The 17,550-nt window shown below is 36.5% G+C and overlaps 2 protein-coding genes and 1 non-coding gene across 4 annotated transcripts in view; 1 reads left to right on the top strand and 2 right to left on the bottom strand.

Annotated features, from left to right (window-relative positions):
* The window catches only part of LOC136026321 (tRNA-dihydrouridine(16/17) synthase [NAD(P)(+)]-like), a 72,086-nt gene that overhangs the window by 34,960 nt on the left and 19,576 nt on the right, over positions 1-17,550 (bottom strand). Inside the window, exons 2-4 of one of the 2 annotated variants that reach the window (XM_065702753.1) lie at positions 12,179-12,349; positions 10,826-11,075; positions 8,208-8,367 (exon numbers count right to left, since the gene is read on the bottom strand). In XM_065702753.1, the coding sequence (XP_065558825.1) occupies positions 8,208-8,367; positions 10,826-11,059 (394 nt within the window). In that variant the 5' untranslated portion in view covers positions 11,060-11,075; positions 12,179-12,349. The remainder of the gene's footprint in view (positions 1-8,207; positions 8,368-10,825; positions 11,076-12,178; positions 12,350-17,550) is intronic. The other variant, XM_065702747.1, reaches the window with a different exon arrangement.
* Positions 1,536-1,607, top strand: Trnat-ugu (transfer RNA threonine (anticodon UGU)). The gene has a single exon. It is a non-coding gene; the product is annotated as a tRNA-Thr (tRNA).
* LOC136038920 (palmitoyltransferase ZDHHC1-like) lies at positions 12,382-14,796 on the bottom strand. Its single transcript, XM_065722464.1, has one exon. It carries the CDS (start codon positions 13,539-13,541, stop codon positions 12,486-12,488), a length of 1,056 nt encoding a protein of 351 aa, XP_065578536.1. The 5' UTR covers positions 13,542-14,796; the 3' UTR covers positions 12,382-12,485.

The following is a 17,550-nucleotide window of genomic DNA, read 5'->3' on the forward strand; positions in this document are numbered from 1 at the left end:
TGTATATTTGTTGTTGTTTTTTTCCCAGGCATGATCGTATCCACCCATTGGTCCTAGAATGTCGCAAGAGTGCCCATTCCAACGGAAATTAAAATTTCTAGTGCCCTTTATAAATGACGAAAAAAATTGGAGGGCAACTAGTCCCTCTCCCACGCTTATTTTTTCCTAAAGTCACTGGATCAAAATTTTGAGATTGCCATTCTGTTCAACTTGGTCAAAACCTAATAACTATGTCTCTGGGGACGACTTAATCCCCCACGGTCCCCGGGGGAGGGGCTGCAAGTTACAAACTTCGACCATTGTTTTCATACAGTAATGGTCATAATAAAGTGTACAGACGTTTTCAGGGGGACTTTTTCGCGTTAGGGTGGGAGTGGGTCGAGGAGGCGGTTACGTGGAAGGATCTGTCCATGGGGGAATTTATCGTGAGGGAAGAGAATTTTCATGAAGGGGGTGCAGAGTTTTCTAGCATTGTTTAAAAAAACAATGTGAAAATAGATAAAAAAAATTTCACCGGGAAGTAATGAGTAGCATTAAAACTTAAAACAAACATAAAATATTACGCATATAAGGGGGTTCGTCTCCTCCACAATACCTTGCTCTTTACGTTAAAGTATTTTTAATAATTTCAACTATTTATTCTACGGCCTTTATGATTCAGGGGTTATTATTAAAGATTTGGGATAAATTCAAGCTTTAGTATAAAGAACAAGGTATTGACGAGGGGGCAAACCCCCTCATATAACTAATAAAAATATACAAATATAGAAGTTCGTTACGTAAGTTAATTCATAAGGTACGTATGTTTATTACTAACAAAAATGTTGATACAAAAAATAAAAAAATCTAGTTGCATTTTTAAGTAACCAAAAATTGGGGGGCAGCTACGCCTTCTTCCCTACCCCCTTTTTTAGCAAAATTATTGGATCAAAACTGTGAGAAAACCATTCAGCAAAAAAAATTAATATGCAAATTACGTTTTGTTATTCGTGTGCGGTGAGCCAAAATCAAAACATGCATTAATCCAAAAACGTTCAGAAATTAAATAGGAAAACCAAGTTTTTTTTAACTGCAAGTAAGAAGCGGCATTAAAACTTATAACGAACAGAAATACTCCGTATATGAAAGAGGTTTTCCCCTCCGCAACGCCTCGCTCTTTACGCTAAAGTTTTTTATCATTGTTTTAAAAAGTAAAGTTGTGACAGAGTCAAACTCTGTCACAATCGCATCTTTGTGACGCAAACTCTGTCAAATTACTTAGTATATTCTTTTAGTTTTTAATTATTCCTTGAGCTATACATGAAGGAGCATATAGAAGGGATCGAGCAGTAACTAGTGTGCTCAGCTTGTTCCTGTGTCAGTTATGAGTCAAGTATATACTGACCTTTTCAATTAAATCACTTCTCATTAAAAAAAAAAGCTTTATAAGAAAACTTCTTGTTTTAACGTATAAATAACCGAATATCATCTTTAGAAGATACCACACATACAACAGCAAAATTAAAAGCAACCTGGTAGATGTGCGTCATCGACAAGCCTCTATAGCTCAGTGGCAGAGCACTGGTCTTGTAAACCAGGGGTCCTGAGTTCAATCCTCAGTGGAGGCATTTATTTTTTAGGAATACTGGTTTTTGACGAACTTTTTTCCAGTAGACTGCCACCTTCTTCGCAATTTTTACAAATAAAGCATTTTTTTCAAAATAAAGCTAATATTTGAACACATTGAGATAGGACAATCAATTTATATGCAGAGATTTGCATTCAGCAGTACCGCTTAGTCAGTCACCTTTTTATGAAGTGTTGAACTGACTATTAATAAGGTAAAGGTAGGGTAAAGAATACGTCATTATATTTTACAATCTCAACTGGCGGTGCTGACCTCAGTTTCACAGCCCTTCAGATAGGAAGTGCAATAGGGGGGGGGGCAGCCATCCTGTGGTTTCGTACACCCTTCCTCTTTACCTTTCCCAGATGATGTTAAGGTACCCATCTAGTGTTCAGTTGACTCTGGCTGAGCTTATAGTCACGCCACTAACTGCCGTTCAAACCAAATAACCAGCAACACCAGAACCGGACCCCTTTCCTCACAGAGAAAACGCGCTAGCCACTCGGCTAGGACGGCTTTTAAATATTTTCGAGTCTCACAGGGAGTTTTCATTTAAGGGAAGGCATTAGATCCACGCACTAGACAGCAGCACTAATGAGGCTTAATGTTTATTCAATACTGATTGACTAAATTTATTCTTATCAGTTTTGTTTTTCATTAGTATTGCTCATTCAGAGAAAGTTCATTTGTAACTTCGAAAATTAGTATTCATCACATCGTTAATTTAAAATTAAAATTTTCATAAGATTAATTTTCAAACAGTTCGTGATAAGTTCGGTGTAATGAGCGACTTGGGTTAATAGTAACCAAAACGCTAAAAAACGGAATTTTGACACCAACAGATACATAAAAAGAATCAGCTTATTATACTGATTCCAAATATATAAGATTCATCAAGTCCAGTGTTGCCCATTATAATTGACGAACTTGAGAAAATTTGCCTGATTTTTGAAACAGAGGGGAAACATCCCTAAAAATTCAAGAAATCTTGATGAAAATCACGCTATCAGATTTCGCGTACCCGAGAACCGTGTTGTAAAGGTTTCAAGCTCCTATATACGACAATGAGGAATTTTGCTATTTTTGCCAGAAGAAAGACCACGGATGCGTGTTTATTTGTTGTTGTTTTTTCCCCAGGGGTGATGATTTTGAAATAATGGTCCTAGAAGGTCGGGAGAGGGCGCATCCGAACACAATTTAAAACACTGAGTGTCGTTTTTAAGTGACAAAAAGATTGGAGGGCATCTGACCCCCTCCCACGCCCATTTATTTCCCAAAGTTATCTCAGCAAAATTTTGAGATGACCATTTTGTTCAGGATAGTCGAAAGATCAAATAACTATGTCTTTAGGGGTAAAAATGACCCCCCCCTCCAGTCCGCGGGGAGAGGCCTGTAAGTTATGAAATTTGCTCATTGTTTACGTATATAATTGTTATTGGAAAGTATACAGTTATTTTTGGGGGGAGGATTTGTGCTTGGGGTGGATTTCCATTGAGTGAATCTTTGGGAGGGAAATTTCCAGGGGAGGGTAACAAATTCCAGGGAAAATTTGAGACTTGGGGTATTTGACAGAATTCCTATACGATATTCTTGTTAATTGTCTTAAATTATCTTTGCAAACTCAATTTTGCATGTGGAATTATTCCAGGGGAATTATCCGCGGGCTATTTTCAGCGTGTTTTGATTTCAGGAAAAAATTTCTACGGAAGGAGACATCCGGAGTGATCGAGAAACCTATTAGAGATTTAAGTCTTTTTCAAATGAAAGTATTCCAAGGATAATTTTCTGGATGAATCGTCCGGAAGAAATTTTACAGAGAGGGATTTACCTGAATTATTTGAAAATGAACGAAAAAAAAAAAAAAATTACTGGAAGATGGTAACGACGGCAATGAAGGGGGTAAAATAAACCATGACTTGACGCCCACTTAATTAGACTATCTGTCTAGGCTTTTTCTACAATTAGCTACAGTTTGAATGTTTTCCCATTTTTAAGAACGGCTACTGAAAACAGTGGTCGTTTAATTAGAACAGGAAGCTTTTTTAAAAGTACTGATAGCTTTAGCGTAAAGAGTAAGGTAACTTTCTGTTAAAAAAAAAACAGGTTTTTATATTTAATTTACAAGGAAGCGCCCACTATCAGAAAACATGTAAACCAAGTGAAACATGCCAAACATGGTGGAAGTGTGCTAAGTGTGACGAAAATTGTACCGAGTGTGGAGGAAGCTTTCAATATCTATATTCAATTTTATTGCAATTCCTGTTTTTTATGATTAATTTTACTAATGTATACGAATCACACTTTAGAGTGTAGTTTTGCTATAAGTAAAAAAAAAAATAATTCCCCAAGTAGGACCAGACCCCTATAGAGGATTTTACTCAGAGGGGAACTCAACTAGGAATGAGAAGCTACTTTGAAAAATCTTAACGTTCCAGGGGAAACTGGCCTGAAGGCTCCTTCCCGCTTCCGATGTCCAAGACTAAATATTAATTAGAAAAGAGTAAATGATGTAATCTTGACAAGTCAGTAATAGAGGAAAGTGAGCAATTATTTCGGAAATCTGCCCTTCTCATATAAAGCAAATCCATGTAATAATAGAACCTGGAAATATTTACTTTTATCTATTTTTTATTTACGTCACCTTATCAAAGTTGAAATGTTCATTTTGAGTTATATTTATTTGTGTAGTTTTTGAAACCTCATGATATATGACACTAACAAATGAAAATATTCTATCAACCAAATAGCCTATTATTGATTTTCTTCTTTAGTTTTTATTTAATTAACACCAGAAAAACACTTTGAGAATAGGCTCCTGAGAAAACTCAAAGCGTTTACAGCTCTATGGTGTTCTTCATATATTCATATTGTTTTATATTTTTCGAACACCCCCTCCCCCATATTATATTTGTCTTGTATATACCCTTGATTACAAGCTAAGCCGTCAACGGTTGAAGAGTCTACGCAAGCAAGCCCGACAAACAAATAGAAGAGAGAGACCTTCTTTTTGGCTCCGTTGCTTGAATCGCAAGGTTTATTCTTATAGTTCTTATAGGAGGGAATATATAACCAATAGGTAAGGTAAGAACATGGAGGAAAGAGAATATAACCAGCTAACTGTAGAAGGTGTAAGCGTTAATACATACTCGGGATAGGTAAGAAGAGGGAGTATATAACCAGCTAAGTTTAGGAAGGTGTAAGCGCTAATACACATTCGGGATAGGTAATAAGAGGGAGGGAGGGAGTACAGAACCAATAGGTAAGGTAAGAAGAGGAGGGAGGGAGTATACAACCAGCTGACTGTAGGGAGGTGTAAGCGTTAATGCATACCCAGGATAGGTAAGAAGAGGGAGGGGGAGTATATAACCAGCTGACTGTAGGAAGGTATTAGCGTCAATACACAATTGGAATAGGTAAGAAGAGGGAGGGATGGAGTACATAACCAATAAGTAAGGTAAGAAGAGGGAGGAGGGAGTATATAACCAGCTGACTGTAGCAAGATGTAAGCGTTAATACTTACTCAGGATAGGTAAGAAAAGGGAGGGAGGGAGTATATAACCAGCTAACTGTAGGAAAGTGTAAGCCATAAAACACACTCGGGAGGTATGAAGAGGGGTTGAGGGAGTATATAACCAATAGGTAAGGTAAGAAGAGGGAGGAAGAGAGTATATAACCAGCTAACTGTAGGAAGGTGTAAGCGTTAATACACACTCGGGACAGGTAAGAAGAGGGAGGGAGGGAGCATATAACCAATAGGTAAGGTAAGAAGAGGGAGGAAGGGAGTATATAACCAGCTAACTGTAGGAAGGTGTAAGCGTCAATAAACACCCGGGATAGGTAAGAAGAGGGAGGGGGGAGCTTATAACCAACAGGCAAGGTATGAAGAGGGAAGAAGGGAGTATATAACCAGCTAACTATAGGAAGGTGTAAGCGTCAATAAACACTTGGGATAGGTAAGAAGAGGGAGGGAGGGAGCATATAACCAACAGGTAAGGTATGAAGAGGGAAGAAGGGAGTATATAACCAGCTAACTGTAGGAAGGTGTAAGCGTTAATACACACTCGGGATAGGTAAGAAGAGGGAGGGAGGGAGCATATAACCAACAGGTAAGGTATGAAGAGGGAAGAAGGGAGTATATAACCAGCTAACTGTATGAAGGTGTAAGCGTTAATACACACTCGGGATAGGTAAGAAGAGGGAGGGAGGGAAGGAGCATATAACCAGCTAACCGTAGGAAGGTGTAAGCGTTATTACACACTTGGGATAGGTAGAAGATGGAGAGAGGGAGTAGTATATAACCAATTGGTAAGGTAGGAAGAGGGTGGGAGGGAGTATATAACCAGCTAACTGTATGAAGGAGTAAGCGCTAATACACACTCGGGATAGGTTAGAAGATGGAGGGAGGGAGTATATAACCAATAGGTGAGGTAAGCAGAGGGAGGGAGGGAGTATATAACCAGCTAACTGTAGGAAGGTGTAAGCGTTATACACACTCGGGATAGGTAAAAAGAGGCTATACTATACATGTGTATAGAAGCTATACTATATATGTATAGTAGGGGTGATCCAATAAACTTCGGAGGGGGCTCGTTGGATTGGTAATCAGAAGTTGTAGGGTCCTTTTTAAGAATCAGAGCGATCGAAGGGTAAATACCTCCCCCAAAACCTCGTATTTTCCCAAAATGCATCTGACAGAAATTTTGAGATGGCAATTTGTTGTCGTAGAAACTTCGAAAAAGGCTCATTCGATTGGAAATCGAAGGGGCTAGTGCTCTTTTTGTGAGTCAGGAGAGTTTGAGGGCAACAATCCCCCTTCCACGCCCATCATTTCCCAAAACACATCGAATCAAAATTTTAAGATAGCCATTTTGTTCAGTGTAGTTGAAAGGTCTGGAAATTATGTCTTTGACAACCTCCATACCTTATCAAGCCCAGAACATAATTTGCACTTTTCTGAAAAAAAAATGATTATGGATTGTCAGTTTAGTAAACATATATCAATATATATTCCTTAAAATTAATAAAAATAATTTTTAATTTATTAAAGTTAAAAAAGTTAATACATTTTAAACCTATCTGTTTATTTAAATCATACAATAGATAACCTAGTCAAACTCAAAACGAGTAAAAATTAACAGGCGTAGGGGTGACAACCCCCATGCCATGCCTTCTAAAGACGAGAACATAAATTTGCACTTTACAGAAAACAAAATACATTTTAAATATTTTCACTTTGTTTTTACTTGTTTAAAATGTTTTTACTAGATATATGAAGTGGGATTGGAAGGCAAAAGCCCTTCTGTCAAGCCCATTCATTTTCCAAATTCATCCAGTAGCACAGTAGAACGGTCCAGCAACTATATCTTTAGGGATATTAGGCACGTCTACCCTTCACAATTATGCAATTAGCCCATTATGCTTTAAAACTAAATATTGCTTTAAAGTAAATCAAAAGGCATTGTGTTTATGGCTATCAATAAAACACCTCAGGAATATATCGAGAATATATCAACTGGGGGTATTAAGTTGAAACTTTTGGGGATACTACTATTACTACTTCTGCTCTTACAATTTAAATAAAATAAAAAGAGTGTATCCAGGTTGTCAAAGAGCGTAGATAGAATCTTTTGGGGAATGATATTAAGCTTTGTTTTTCAGGGTCAACTTCAAAAACTATAAAATTAAATTAAAAAATACTGTTTGTGTCAGGCTTAAAAATTGTTGAAAAAGTTTCTCCAACATACAAATAGCAGCCCATACTATGGATTCTTATAGAAAAAAACTGAAAAGATACACAATATTAATTTTTCCACGAAAAAGACTATGTCAATAAAAAAACGAACAGAAATCAATTTTAAAAAAACTTTTCTACAAGACAAGTTTTTGCGTTCCCAATTTGCGTTTTACTGAAAACAAAATACGTTTGAAATGATTTCACCTTTCTTACTTTCATAAATGAACCATATCAAAACCTTAAGGAGGAAATGTATATGTCAATTAAACTGACAATTCACGGTCCTTTGCTTGTTTTTTTGTTTTTTTGTTTTTTTTTTTTTCAGTAAAGCGCAAATTGTGTTCTGGTTTTAAGAAGGCATAGGGGTTATCAGCCCTACTCATATTAATTGTTTCTCGTTTTGAGTTTGACTCGGCTATTTATTGTAATTTCCGTTCGTTTTGTGTTTCCTTTATTTATTGATAGTGATTTGTGGTAGTTTAACACTTTGAAGGTTATTTGACTTTATTTTTACTCGTTCTTGGCTTAATGAAGCTCTTCATTTTTCTTTGAGTAACTTGTTTTGTGAAAAAGTTTTTTAAATTAATCATTAATAAAAATCCTGTGTTAGAATATCAACAATTAAAATCGCTCATTGATGTATTTTATGACAAACACGGATCAGAACAATCGACCAGGAAAGTCAAATTTAACATTGTGGGCTATAACTTTTAGTTTGGAAGACCATTTAACACAACGTGTTTTATATTAGTTCGATTTAGTCGTACGCTGGTTTTGGAGACGGAAATCAGATAACCAAGTTTGATTATTATGTTTTTCTAAACTAAGTCTTAGTAGACAGACAAAAAATTACTTTTATGCACTAACCCATCTTTCTGATAAGTTCCCATTCATCTTGTAGGAAAGACCCATAACGTCCACGCTTGGCAATTGCTTGGGGGCATCCGAGGTTGAGATCAACCGCTACACAATAGGGTTCTGCAAGCTTTCCTGCTTGGACCAACACTTCTGGGTCATTTGCACAAAACTGGAGGCAAAATTCTTATTAGTAAATTAAATTAGCTCTAACTTATTTAAAAAAAAAAAGACTAAATAAAAAACTGAAGTCACAAAAAAGGATAATACATTAAATCCAACTCATAGAACTAGTAACTGTCTTTATTAAATTTCGCAATCACTGCTCATTTACAGCAGCCGAGAACTGTTACTACGACAGTTGACTGATTTCTAGTCATAATTATACGCAGTCACTGCTCATTTACAGCAGCCGAGAACTGTTACTACGACAGTTGACTGATTTCTAGTCATAATTATACGCAGTCACTGCTCATTTACAGCAGCCGAGAACTGTTACTACGACAGTTGACTGATTTCTAGTCATAATTATACGCAGTCACTGCTCATTTACAGCAGCCGAGAACTGTTACTACGACAGTTGACTGATTTCTAGTCATAATCATACGCAGTCGGTCACATAACAAAGAAGAAAGTCTAGAAAACAAACAGATCTTGGGCCAGTAGGAAGAAAAAGGAGGATAGATTGAAGAAACACATTACAAAGAAATTAACATAAATAAATCGATAAAAAAATAATTAAATAAAAATAATAAATAAGTAATAATTAATAAACAAATAAAATGAATTAAAAGGAATTAAGCACCTCTTACTTCGCACAAAGGAAAGAATATATGAAAGATGGCTATTATCATACCAGCCCTTCCCCTTTTTCCAACAGGGTGTCCTCAACATTAAGAAAGAATAACAAGAAATTTGAATATAAAAATAGGTCATGTAGTGATGGTTTTAGACGCCTTGTTTAATACGGGGAAAATATTGGTGTAATTATTCTCCTTTTTCTTCCTAATTGTAAAGGACCCATTAGTTCTTTTCAAGATTCTTTTCTTTGTTTTGTCACGATAGGCCAGTTTGGCTTTACTATTATACTAATAACAACTCACTGCAGCATAAAGTCGCCTGAGGCCAACACAAATACGCATAATGGTCTTCTATCCTAATCTATTCAAAGTCTCCCTCTTTACAGCCTCTCAAGAAGTTTATATTCCCCTTCAATATTTTCTTTCACATCCTCAGTTTTATCAGCTTTACATTTGTTATTACCAGTAATATCAACTTCGCAATATTTCAATTTGATAACATTATATTTTTCAAAAGAAATAACAACCGGAAAACAACTTCACTCAATAGTGACAGCTCGCCGGGGCCCTGAACCTAAAGAACTTTTCAGGCAGCAAAATTCTAAGGACCTCCAAAAATTAAAAATCATTCCTTGTTTAAACTCTCAAAATACTCTATAATTCTCGAAAATCTTGAGCTATCAAAACTTAAAAAAAACTTAAACTGTAATAGAAATAGTAGCATAAACTTTTATTTTTTGAAGCCATACCAATAAGAGATGTTTTACCATTAAATAGATTTATCCAGGACCAATCTACAGCTGCACAACAAATTTTCTACTTTTGGATTCGGTAAGCTCAGGATGCGTAGAATATACGTAGAAGGGTTGATAGTGCAAGCTTGACGAAAACACAAAAATAGGGAAATTTTATGAAAACGTGTGATGTCATTGGAAAAATAATAGAAGTCAAGAACTTTCTTTTAATATGCATCTCAGCATATATGCCTACTGAACTCCTATTGTAGTATTTCCCAAATTTATCTTTTTATCCGACTGAGAGCCTGAGGGGACAAGGGAGCTGAAAACAACCAGCTTCTCTTTGCTTCTCAAATATACTTGAGGAAACATTTAGATTTATAAACAAAAGCGGTGCTTCAGTTTGACAATCGTGGCATTTGAATCCTTTATTTTACTATCCCTCTCATTAGAAATGTGCCCCCACCCCTTATACACAGATTTGCTGAATATTCTAGCAGGAGAAAACCGGAATGTGCTATAAAAACGACACTAGATCTTCAACAAAAGGAGATATTAACCCCATAAGCCCTGTTTCGTGCACCCTTGGTCACGGACCCAATTACATGCGTAATTCAAACCCTGTAATCTTCCTAGATATCAAAAAGGTTTTCTCCACTTTACCTCATGTGGTATACTGCACAATAGGTCCCATAAAAAAGTATGTGAACTTGTAAGACGTCTAGGTCGAGGGGATGACAATCTAGCACAAGTGTTCGAAGTGCCTCTCCCCCCAATTAATAAAGGAAATTTTGAGAACAAAAAAGAATAAATCAAAATACACAAAATCCTTAGATCTGACCTGTAAACATATTTCCTTTAAAGACATGCAGTCTCAGTTACTGAACTCCTGTGAATTCTCACACGAAGAATGCTATTGTAAACGTAAGTGCTTATATTTCAGCATGTATTCTAAATTAGAATTCAAGGTTAGAGAGGTTTAGCCAGAGAATAAAATAGGTAAAGTCAAAATTATGTTAGGAACAAAGATTATCCGCAGATAAAAGTACGCCTACCCCTATTAATTGGCCAAAAAAGAAAGAAAAAAAAATACCTGGACGATCAGTGGGTGGTCTTCTGGGCATGTATGTAAATGGTCCGACCGATATCTTTGATCCCGTACAAAATTAACCGCATGAAACATGGGGGTGTAGACTAACTGTGCTCCATAACGCTTACTCAAAAGTCTCCAAGCCAATTCAGAGGCGTCAACCATTGGGGCAAGAACATATCGAGGCGATTTGAGCACCTCTCGCCAAAATTCCCATGGTCCTACTTTGTCAGGCATGGTAAATGTTTATGCTCTAAAATTAAAAGGGAAACTATCTGTACTAAAACTGCTTAAATAACATTGGGGTGTAGACTAACTGTGCTCCATAACGCTTACGAGGTGTCAACCATTGGGGCAAGAAAATATCGAGGCGGTTTGAGCACTTCTTGCCAAAATTCCCATGGTCCTACTTTGTCAAGCTTGGTAAATATTTATGCTCTAAAATTAAAAGGGAAACTATCTGTACTAGAACTGTCTAAATAACATTAGGGTTTAGACTAACTGTACTCCATAACGCTTGCTCAAAAGTCTCCATGCCAATTCAGAGGCGTCACCCATTGGGGGAAGAACATATCGAGGCGGTTTGAGCACTTCTCGCCAAAATTTCCATGGCCCTACTTTGTCAGAAATGGTAAATGTTTATGCTAAAATTAAAAGGGAAACTATCTGTACTAGAACTGTCTAAATAAAGTTTTAGTAGCTCGATTGATGGACCGTATATCAAGTAATAAGCCGTATGAAAAACGTGCCTCTATCTCACTTTCCAGGGATGTAATGAAAGAAAGAATTTAGCCAATTTTTACAGATTAAGGATGGCAGTTGAAGCAGAGCAGAAAGCAGATTGTTCCCGAACGGAGTGAAAAGAAGTCGTAAGAACGGATCCGAAAGAAATTGGAACTTCATGGGAGGTGATAAAGAGCAAAGCTTTGAACAGATTGGGAAGGAGAAGGAGCGTACACAACTTTATTGGCCTCACCCGGCTTCGTGCTGCAGTGAGAAGTAGTAGTAGTAGCAGTAATATAAACAATACAACATCTTCCTTACTATCATACCTCTTCAACATTGTACCTCTGATTGAAAGTTAGTTATTCTATCACTGAAATGTTGATAATTAAGAACTGAAAAATTCGGCATTTAGAAGAATTAAGGCTAGTGTTTCCCTTACTAAAAGTTCTTATAAACTAGTAAACATAACTAACTTTAACAAAAACAAATTTATTTCTGTTCCCAATTAAACGAAAAAAAAGGTGTTTAAAACGGTTCTACAGAAAAGTGTTTTGGTCTTTTAAGAATACTCTCACCATCAAATAAACACAATTCGATGCAGTAAAAATTCAGAAAAAAAAATAATATTACCTTTCCTTCTCACACATTACAAAAGTTTGAGCTGAAAATCTACTTTCGTAATTTGGAGGAAAAGAATTTTCACCAATCACATGTAACTCTTAGCTGGGAGATAGAAGAAACGTACCAAAAACAAAAGGTAGTCTAAAGATGGTGACATCAATACCTCGAAGACAACATGACCTACAAGACCATAGCTTCTTATTCTTCAATATTCCTCCAAATGTATTGGGCAAAAATGAAACAATAACTGGCAATTGTATTTCAATAACAGTACAAAACATAACTAAAATCCATATAGTTGTCTCACAAAAGCTTCTTAGAACCTAGACTGATTACCATCAGGATCTATTAAAGAAACAGCAAATTTGGGACTAACTTTGTTCTTCAATATCTTTCGATTTTTAGGGATTATTTTCCTTAGAGCAGCTAAAGTGCTTGGCTCAACCCGGTTATTTTTAGAGCGACAATTGAAAGCCAACTTAGAGTAATAACTAAAACACGGACACTGTTTCGACAATTTTGTGCTTGTATCTTTACTATTTCTGGATTGATTTCGTATATATTGATAAGTGGTAATTCCAAGATAATTAATATACGCATGAAATGTAAGCAAATGTACAAGTAGAGACACTGCAACTAGAGCTACTATCAAGTGCACAAACGCGATGGTTACAAATACGTATTTATTAATAGGAATGGTTAAGAACTGGTAACTGATATCTAAGCAAGGGTTATCCACAAACACACTAATTTCTTCATCATCGATAGTGTCTCTTTGTAACCATGGATATACCGTACCATCATTGAAGAAACACAGAAAATACATCACTACCCCGTACACAGACAAGCCGCAAATAATCAAACTATGTACAAATGACGTTAAAACAGCCGATATAAAGGCTTTGTAATTTGAACCGCCGACACACTGGTTAAGCCATTTGCAGTGATGATCAAAGCTTTTTACGCATTTATTACAAATGCTGCAATGTTTTGTTTGATGGTCAGACACAGATATTTGGCAAATATGGCACCTTCCATAAGCCGAAGAGCTTGTGACGATGTTGGCAGATTTAATGGCGGGTTCACAAGGGTCTCTAACAGTGGCTACAATAATAGCACTAACTAAAACGGCTTCATTTATGCCAGAAATAATGTGGAGGATATTACGCAGCCATCTAGGGGTACCCATAATTAAGGTTCCATGATGAAAAATGACAGATGATACAAGCACGATATAACCGCTCAATTGCTGAGAATGGAGAGGCCAATGAAAGCCTGATTTTCTTCGCCACATTTTGGCCTCTTCACTCCTACTGTCGGATCCCTTCGCATTAGAAACTAAGTAACTAGGAGGACTAGTTTGCTTCGACATATTTTCAATTTTTATTCCACTTTAAATAGCTAATATTCTTCTGTTTATTATTCCACTTTATTTATTTTATTCCACTTTAAATAGCTAGTGTTCTTCTGTTTACCCTTACTATCATCCAGATTTTCAAATGGCCTTTCGTCGTTTGGCAGTCGTGTTTCAATTTAAGTCGAAGAACCAGCTCGAATTTCAATGATCCACGAAGAAAAGGCTCGGCAAAAATAAACACAAATAAAGCCTACATTAAGCCAATGAATTCGTCTGTTTCTCAAAAGCAGCAAAATTCATGTCAGAGAGGTATTCACAATTTAGCAAAGGCCTAACAAATTTAAGTAGAAATACTTTCTCTATCAATTCTCGACCTGTGGAAGCACACATTGACAATAAGCACAATAAAGTTGTCGGTCGTGAATATAATCGTTACTATTATAAAGACATAAAAATTCAAACAGATCTTTCCTTAGTTAGCGAAAATATACCGAAGATCTGTAGGAGAACCACTTTCTATTTGAATTTTTGCTTACGAAAAAAAAAATACTGAAAGAGAGCACAATTACTTTAATGACAGTCAATCCAAAAGATTTATCACCAACACTTTCCACATTAATACCTCAATAACAAAAAGTTATCTAGCAAACTACACAATGACAAGTTGATTCAAGAAATCATAATCCTTTTGATATCGAACAGAGCATCAACAGTTAAATCCATGACTAAAGCATATTCTACGGTAAAAGGGACTTGTGTCCCAAATCTCTAAGGCAACATGAATCTAAACATTCGGAGAAAATTGCGACCGGAGAATTTTGCTGCAACTCAAGAGTCATGATTTGAAAAACAATGAGCCAAATTACGAAATCCAAAGATCGACGATTACATTTTTGGAAGAAATATACACTGACGCTGCAGCTGAAATTTTTCTCGATCCAGAACATACAAAAGCGGTTAGAAGGAGGGAATGGCAAATTCAGCTATACCAGACAATATACAAGTACACAAAAATCGCTTTCGGAAGGGATAAAAAAAAAGGATAAAGATCCTCCAGAGCCATTGCTGGCGCATAGGGCGTCGAATCGACGTTCAGTTGCTGGGTGTTTTTTACAAGGACAAGTAGCAAGCTTGTCGCCCAACCTTGCTGCGGCGGGGATCGAATCAGTGCTGCAACAAGTACTCCAAATTTTTACTTAAGTATCAAGTATTAAGTACTCATTGTTTTTTTACTTAAATATCAAGTAATAAGTAATTCCCAAATTCTTACTTAAGTATCAAATATCAAGTACTTGCCAAAATTGTACTTAAGTATTACTTCAAGTACTACTTAAAGTATTTATTCTATATATATATATATATATATATATATATATATATATATATATATATATATATATATATATATCTTCTATATATATATAAAAATAAGTTGTCTGTCTGTCTGTGGATCAGGTGACGTCATGTTTCTGTGTTGACTGACGTCATGAAATTAGTTGTCGTCATTTTTGCTTTGACGGTGACGTCATTAGACCGAGACAGAGGGAATATAAGTGACGACCGGGAACCTCAAAGAGAAATTACAGACTGGGACACCCGGAAACAAATCACGACCGGGACACAGGGAATATAAATGACGACCGGGACACAGGGACACAACTACAACGGGGACGCCGGGGGCACAGGCGGGATATATAAATGACAACCGGGACACAGGGATTGTTCGAATAGAAATTACAGACCGGGACACCGGGACACAGGGAATATAAATGACGACCGGGACACTCAAAGAGAAATTACAAACTGGGACACCGGGACACAAATGACGACCGGAACAAAGGGAATATAAATGACGACCGGGACACAGGGACACATCATTAGAATAATGAGGTATAGATCTGAATACGGATTGTTTTTCCCATGGACAATTATATGTTGCATGTTCAAGAGTCAGTAAACCTGACAATCTATTTATATGCACAGACAATGGGACAGCGAAGAATGTTGTATATTCGCATGTTTTACGTAGTTAAAAACATATATTTATATCTATCTCTATTCACAGGTGGGACACAGGGACACAACTACAATGGCGCGTAACTAATATGGCGCGTAACGACTTACGCGCGCGGGGGGGCTTGGGGGGCGCGAAGCGCCCCACCAACTAGGTGTTGGGGTGGCGCGAAGCACCACCCCAACAGCTAGTATATATATATATATATATATATATATATATATATATATATGGGCTTGATATATTTCTGATATCAAGCCCATACTACCTTTTTTTAAAGCCATTCTGAAGGCATCTTAGCCCCTTCCGTTGCCTATAAAATGTCCCCTGTCATTCCTGTTTTGGAAATCTTAATCAAGAACCAGAATTTCCGTTTTATCGTTTTTAACCGTTTCCCTTATTCGGCTGGTACACACCCAATGAAGTCCAAGAAAATAATCTTAACCAATTTTCAACACATCGGCTTGAATGGAAAAGACTATCAAAACAACTAAGTGCAGTCAAAAAACTCTTGATTTGATCAGACATATCACATGACAGGATTAACACAGGGCACGTAGAGTTGAACTTCTGGCCCTTAGTGTTCAATCAAATCTGGCACGTTTAAAAAAATACAGGGTTATTCTGAAACATGTGGGAATGATGGAAAAATGAAAAATGAAGTATTTTTTTCCATTGTTTGGCTCGTATACACCCAACGAAGTCCAAAAAATATTCTGATCCAATTTTCAACACAACGGCTTGAAAGCAAAAGAATTTCAAAACAATTAAGTACAGTCAAAAAACTCCTGATTGGATCAGACAGATCACATGACAGGATCAACACAGCGCACATAGAGTTGAACTTCTGGTGATTAGTGTTCAGTCAAATCTGGCACGTTTGAAAGAATACAAGGTTATTCTGAAACATGTGGGAATGAAAACAAAAATAGTGAAAATATTTTTTCCCTTGTTTGGCTGGTAGACACCCAACGAAACCCAAAAAATAATCTCAACCAATTTTCAACACAACGGTTTGAAAGAAAAAGACTATCAAAACAATTAAGTGCAGTCAAAAAACTTCTGATTGGATCGGACAGATCACATGACAGGGTTAAAACGGTGCACATACAGTTGAACTTCTGGCGATTAGTGTTCAGTCAAATCTGGCACGTTTGAAAAAATACAGGGTTATTCTGAAACATGTTGGAATGGTGGAAAAAATATTGAAAATAGAAAAATAAACTTTGGATTGGCTTTAAAACGGATGAAAGGTAATAAAGTAGTTCATTCTCTGATTCAATAAATAAAAACCTTAGCAGCAAAAAAAAACTCAGATTTAAATGTAAGGAGCCAAGTGAATCAGTTGCAGACTTTTTTAATAAGAGAAATCAAAGCTCAATAAAAAGGAGCAGCAAAAATCCACACTTTTGGCAGCTAGCTGAAGGTCAGACAAAGTAGCCTAGGCTATTATACACCTAGGCTAGTGAGACAGGATTATGCTGAAAGAAAAGAAGAGTATAAAAATGAAGTCTTGATTCACACTTTGATTACATGTCTGGCCCTCGGCACCTTTACAAGAAAACTGCCTCAAGTTTTCAAGTTAAATTTCAGACACGCTATGAAAATGTATGGCATCTACATCCTTTGGCTGGTTTTCACTCAAGCAAGCCGTATGCTGTGTAGTCAATTCAGATGGTCGGTAAAACTCCCTACAAACGTATATTATAAAATCACGGGCCTGCAGCAAGCCCGCGGATTCAGACGCATTCCATACGGCTGGTCAAAATGCAGAATGAATGAATGAACTTTATTATCCGTAAAAGTATAAAAAAAACACAAAGTACGGAGTATTATATATAAGCAAAAACAAAAACGATAAACAGCAAGAAAAAAAATTCAAATTAACAAAAGACAACATGGACTAATTAACCAGTATCAATATGGAAAAAAGGCTGCAGATGGTCGAAAACGTGAATAGAGTAGATAGTCTTTTTACATAAATCATCACTGGAAGACCGAATCCAAGAA

This window comes from Artemia franciscana, chromosome 1 (genome assembly GCF_032884065.1).
Source record: "Artemia franciscana chromosome 1, ASM3288406v1, whole genome shotgun sequence".
In the NCBI taxonomy this organism is placed as follows: domain Eukaryota; kingdom Metazoa; phylum Arthropoda; class Branchiopoda; order Anostraca; family Artemiidae; genus Artemia; species Artemia franciscana.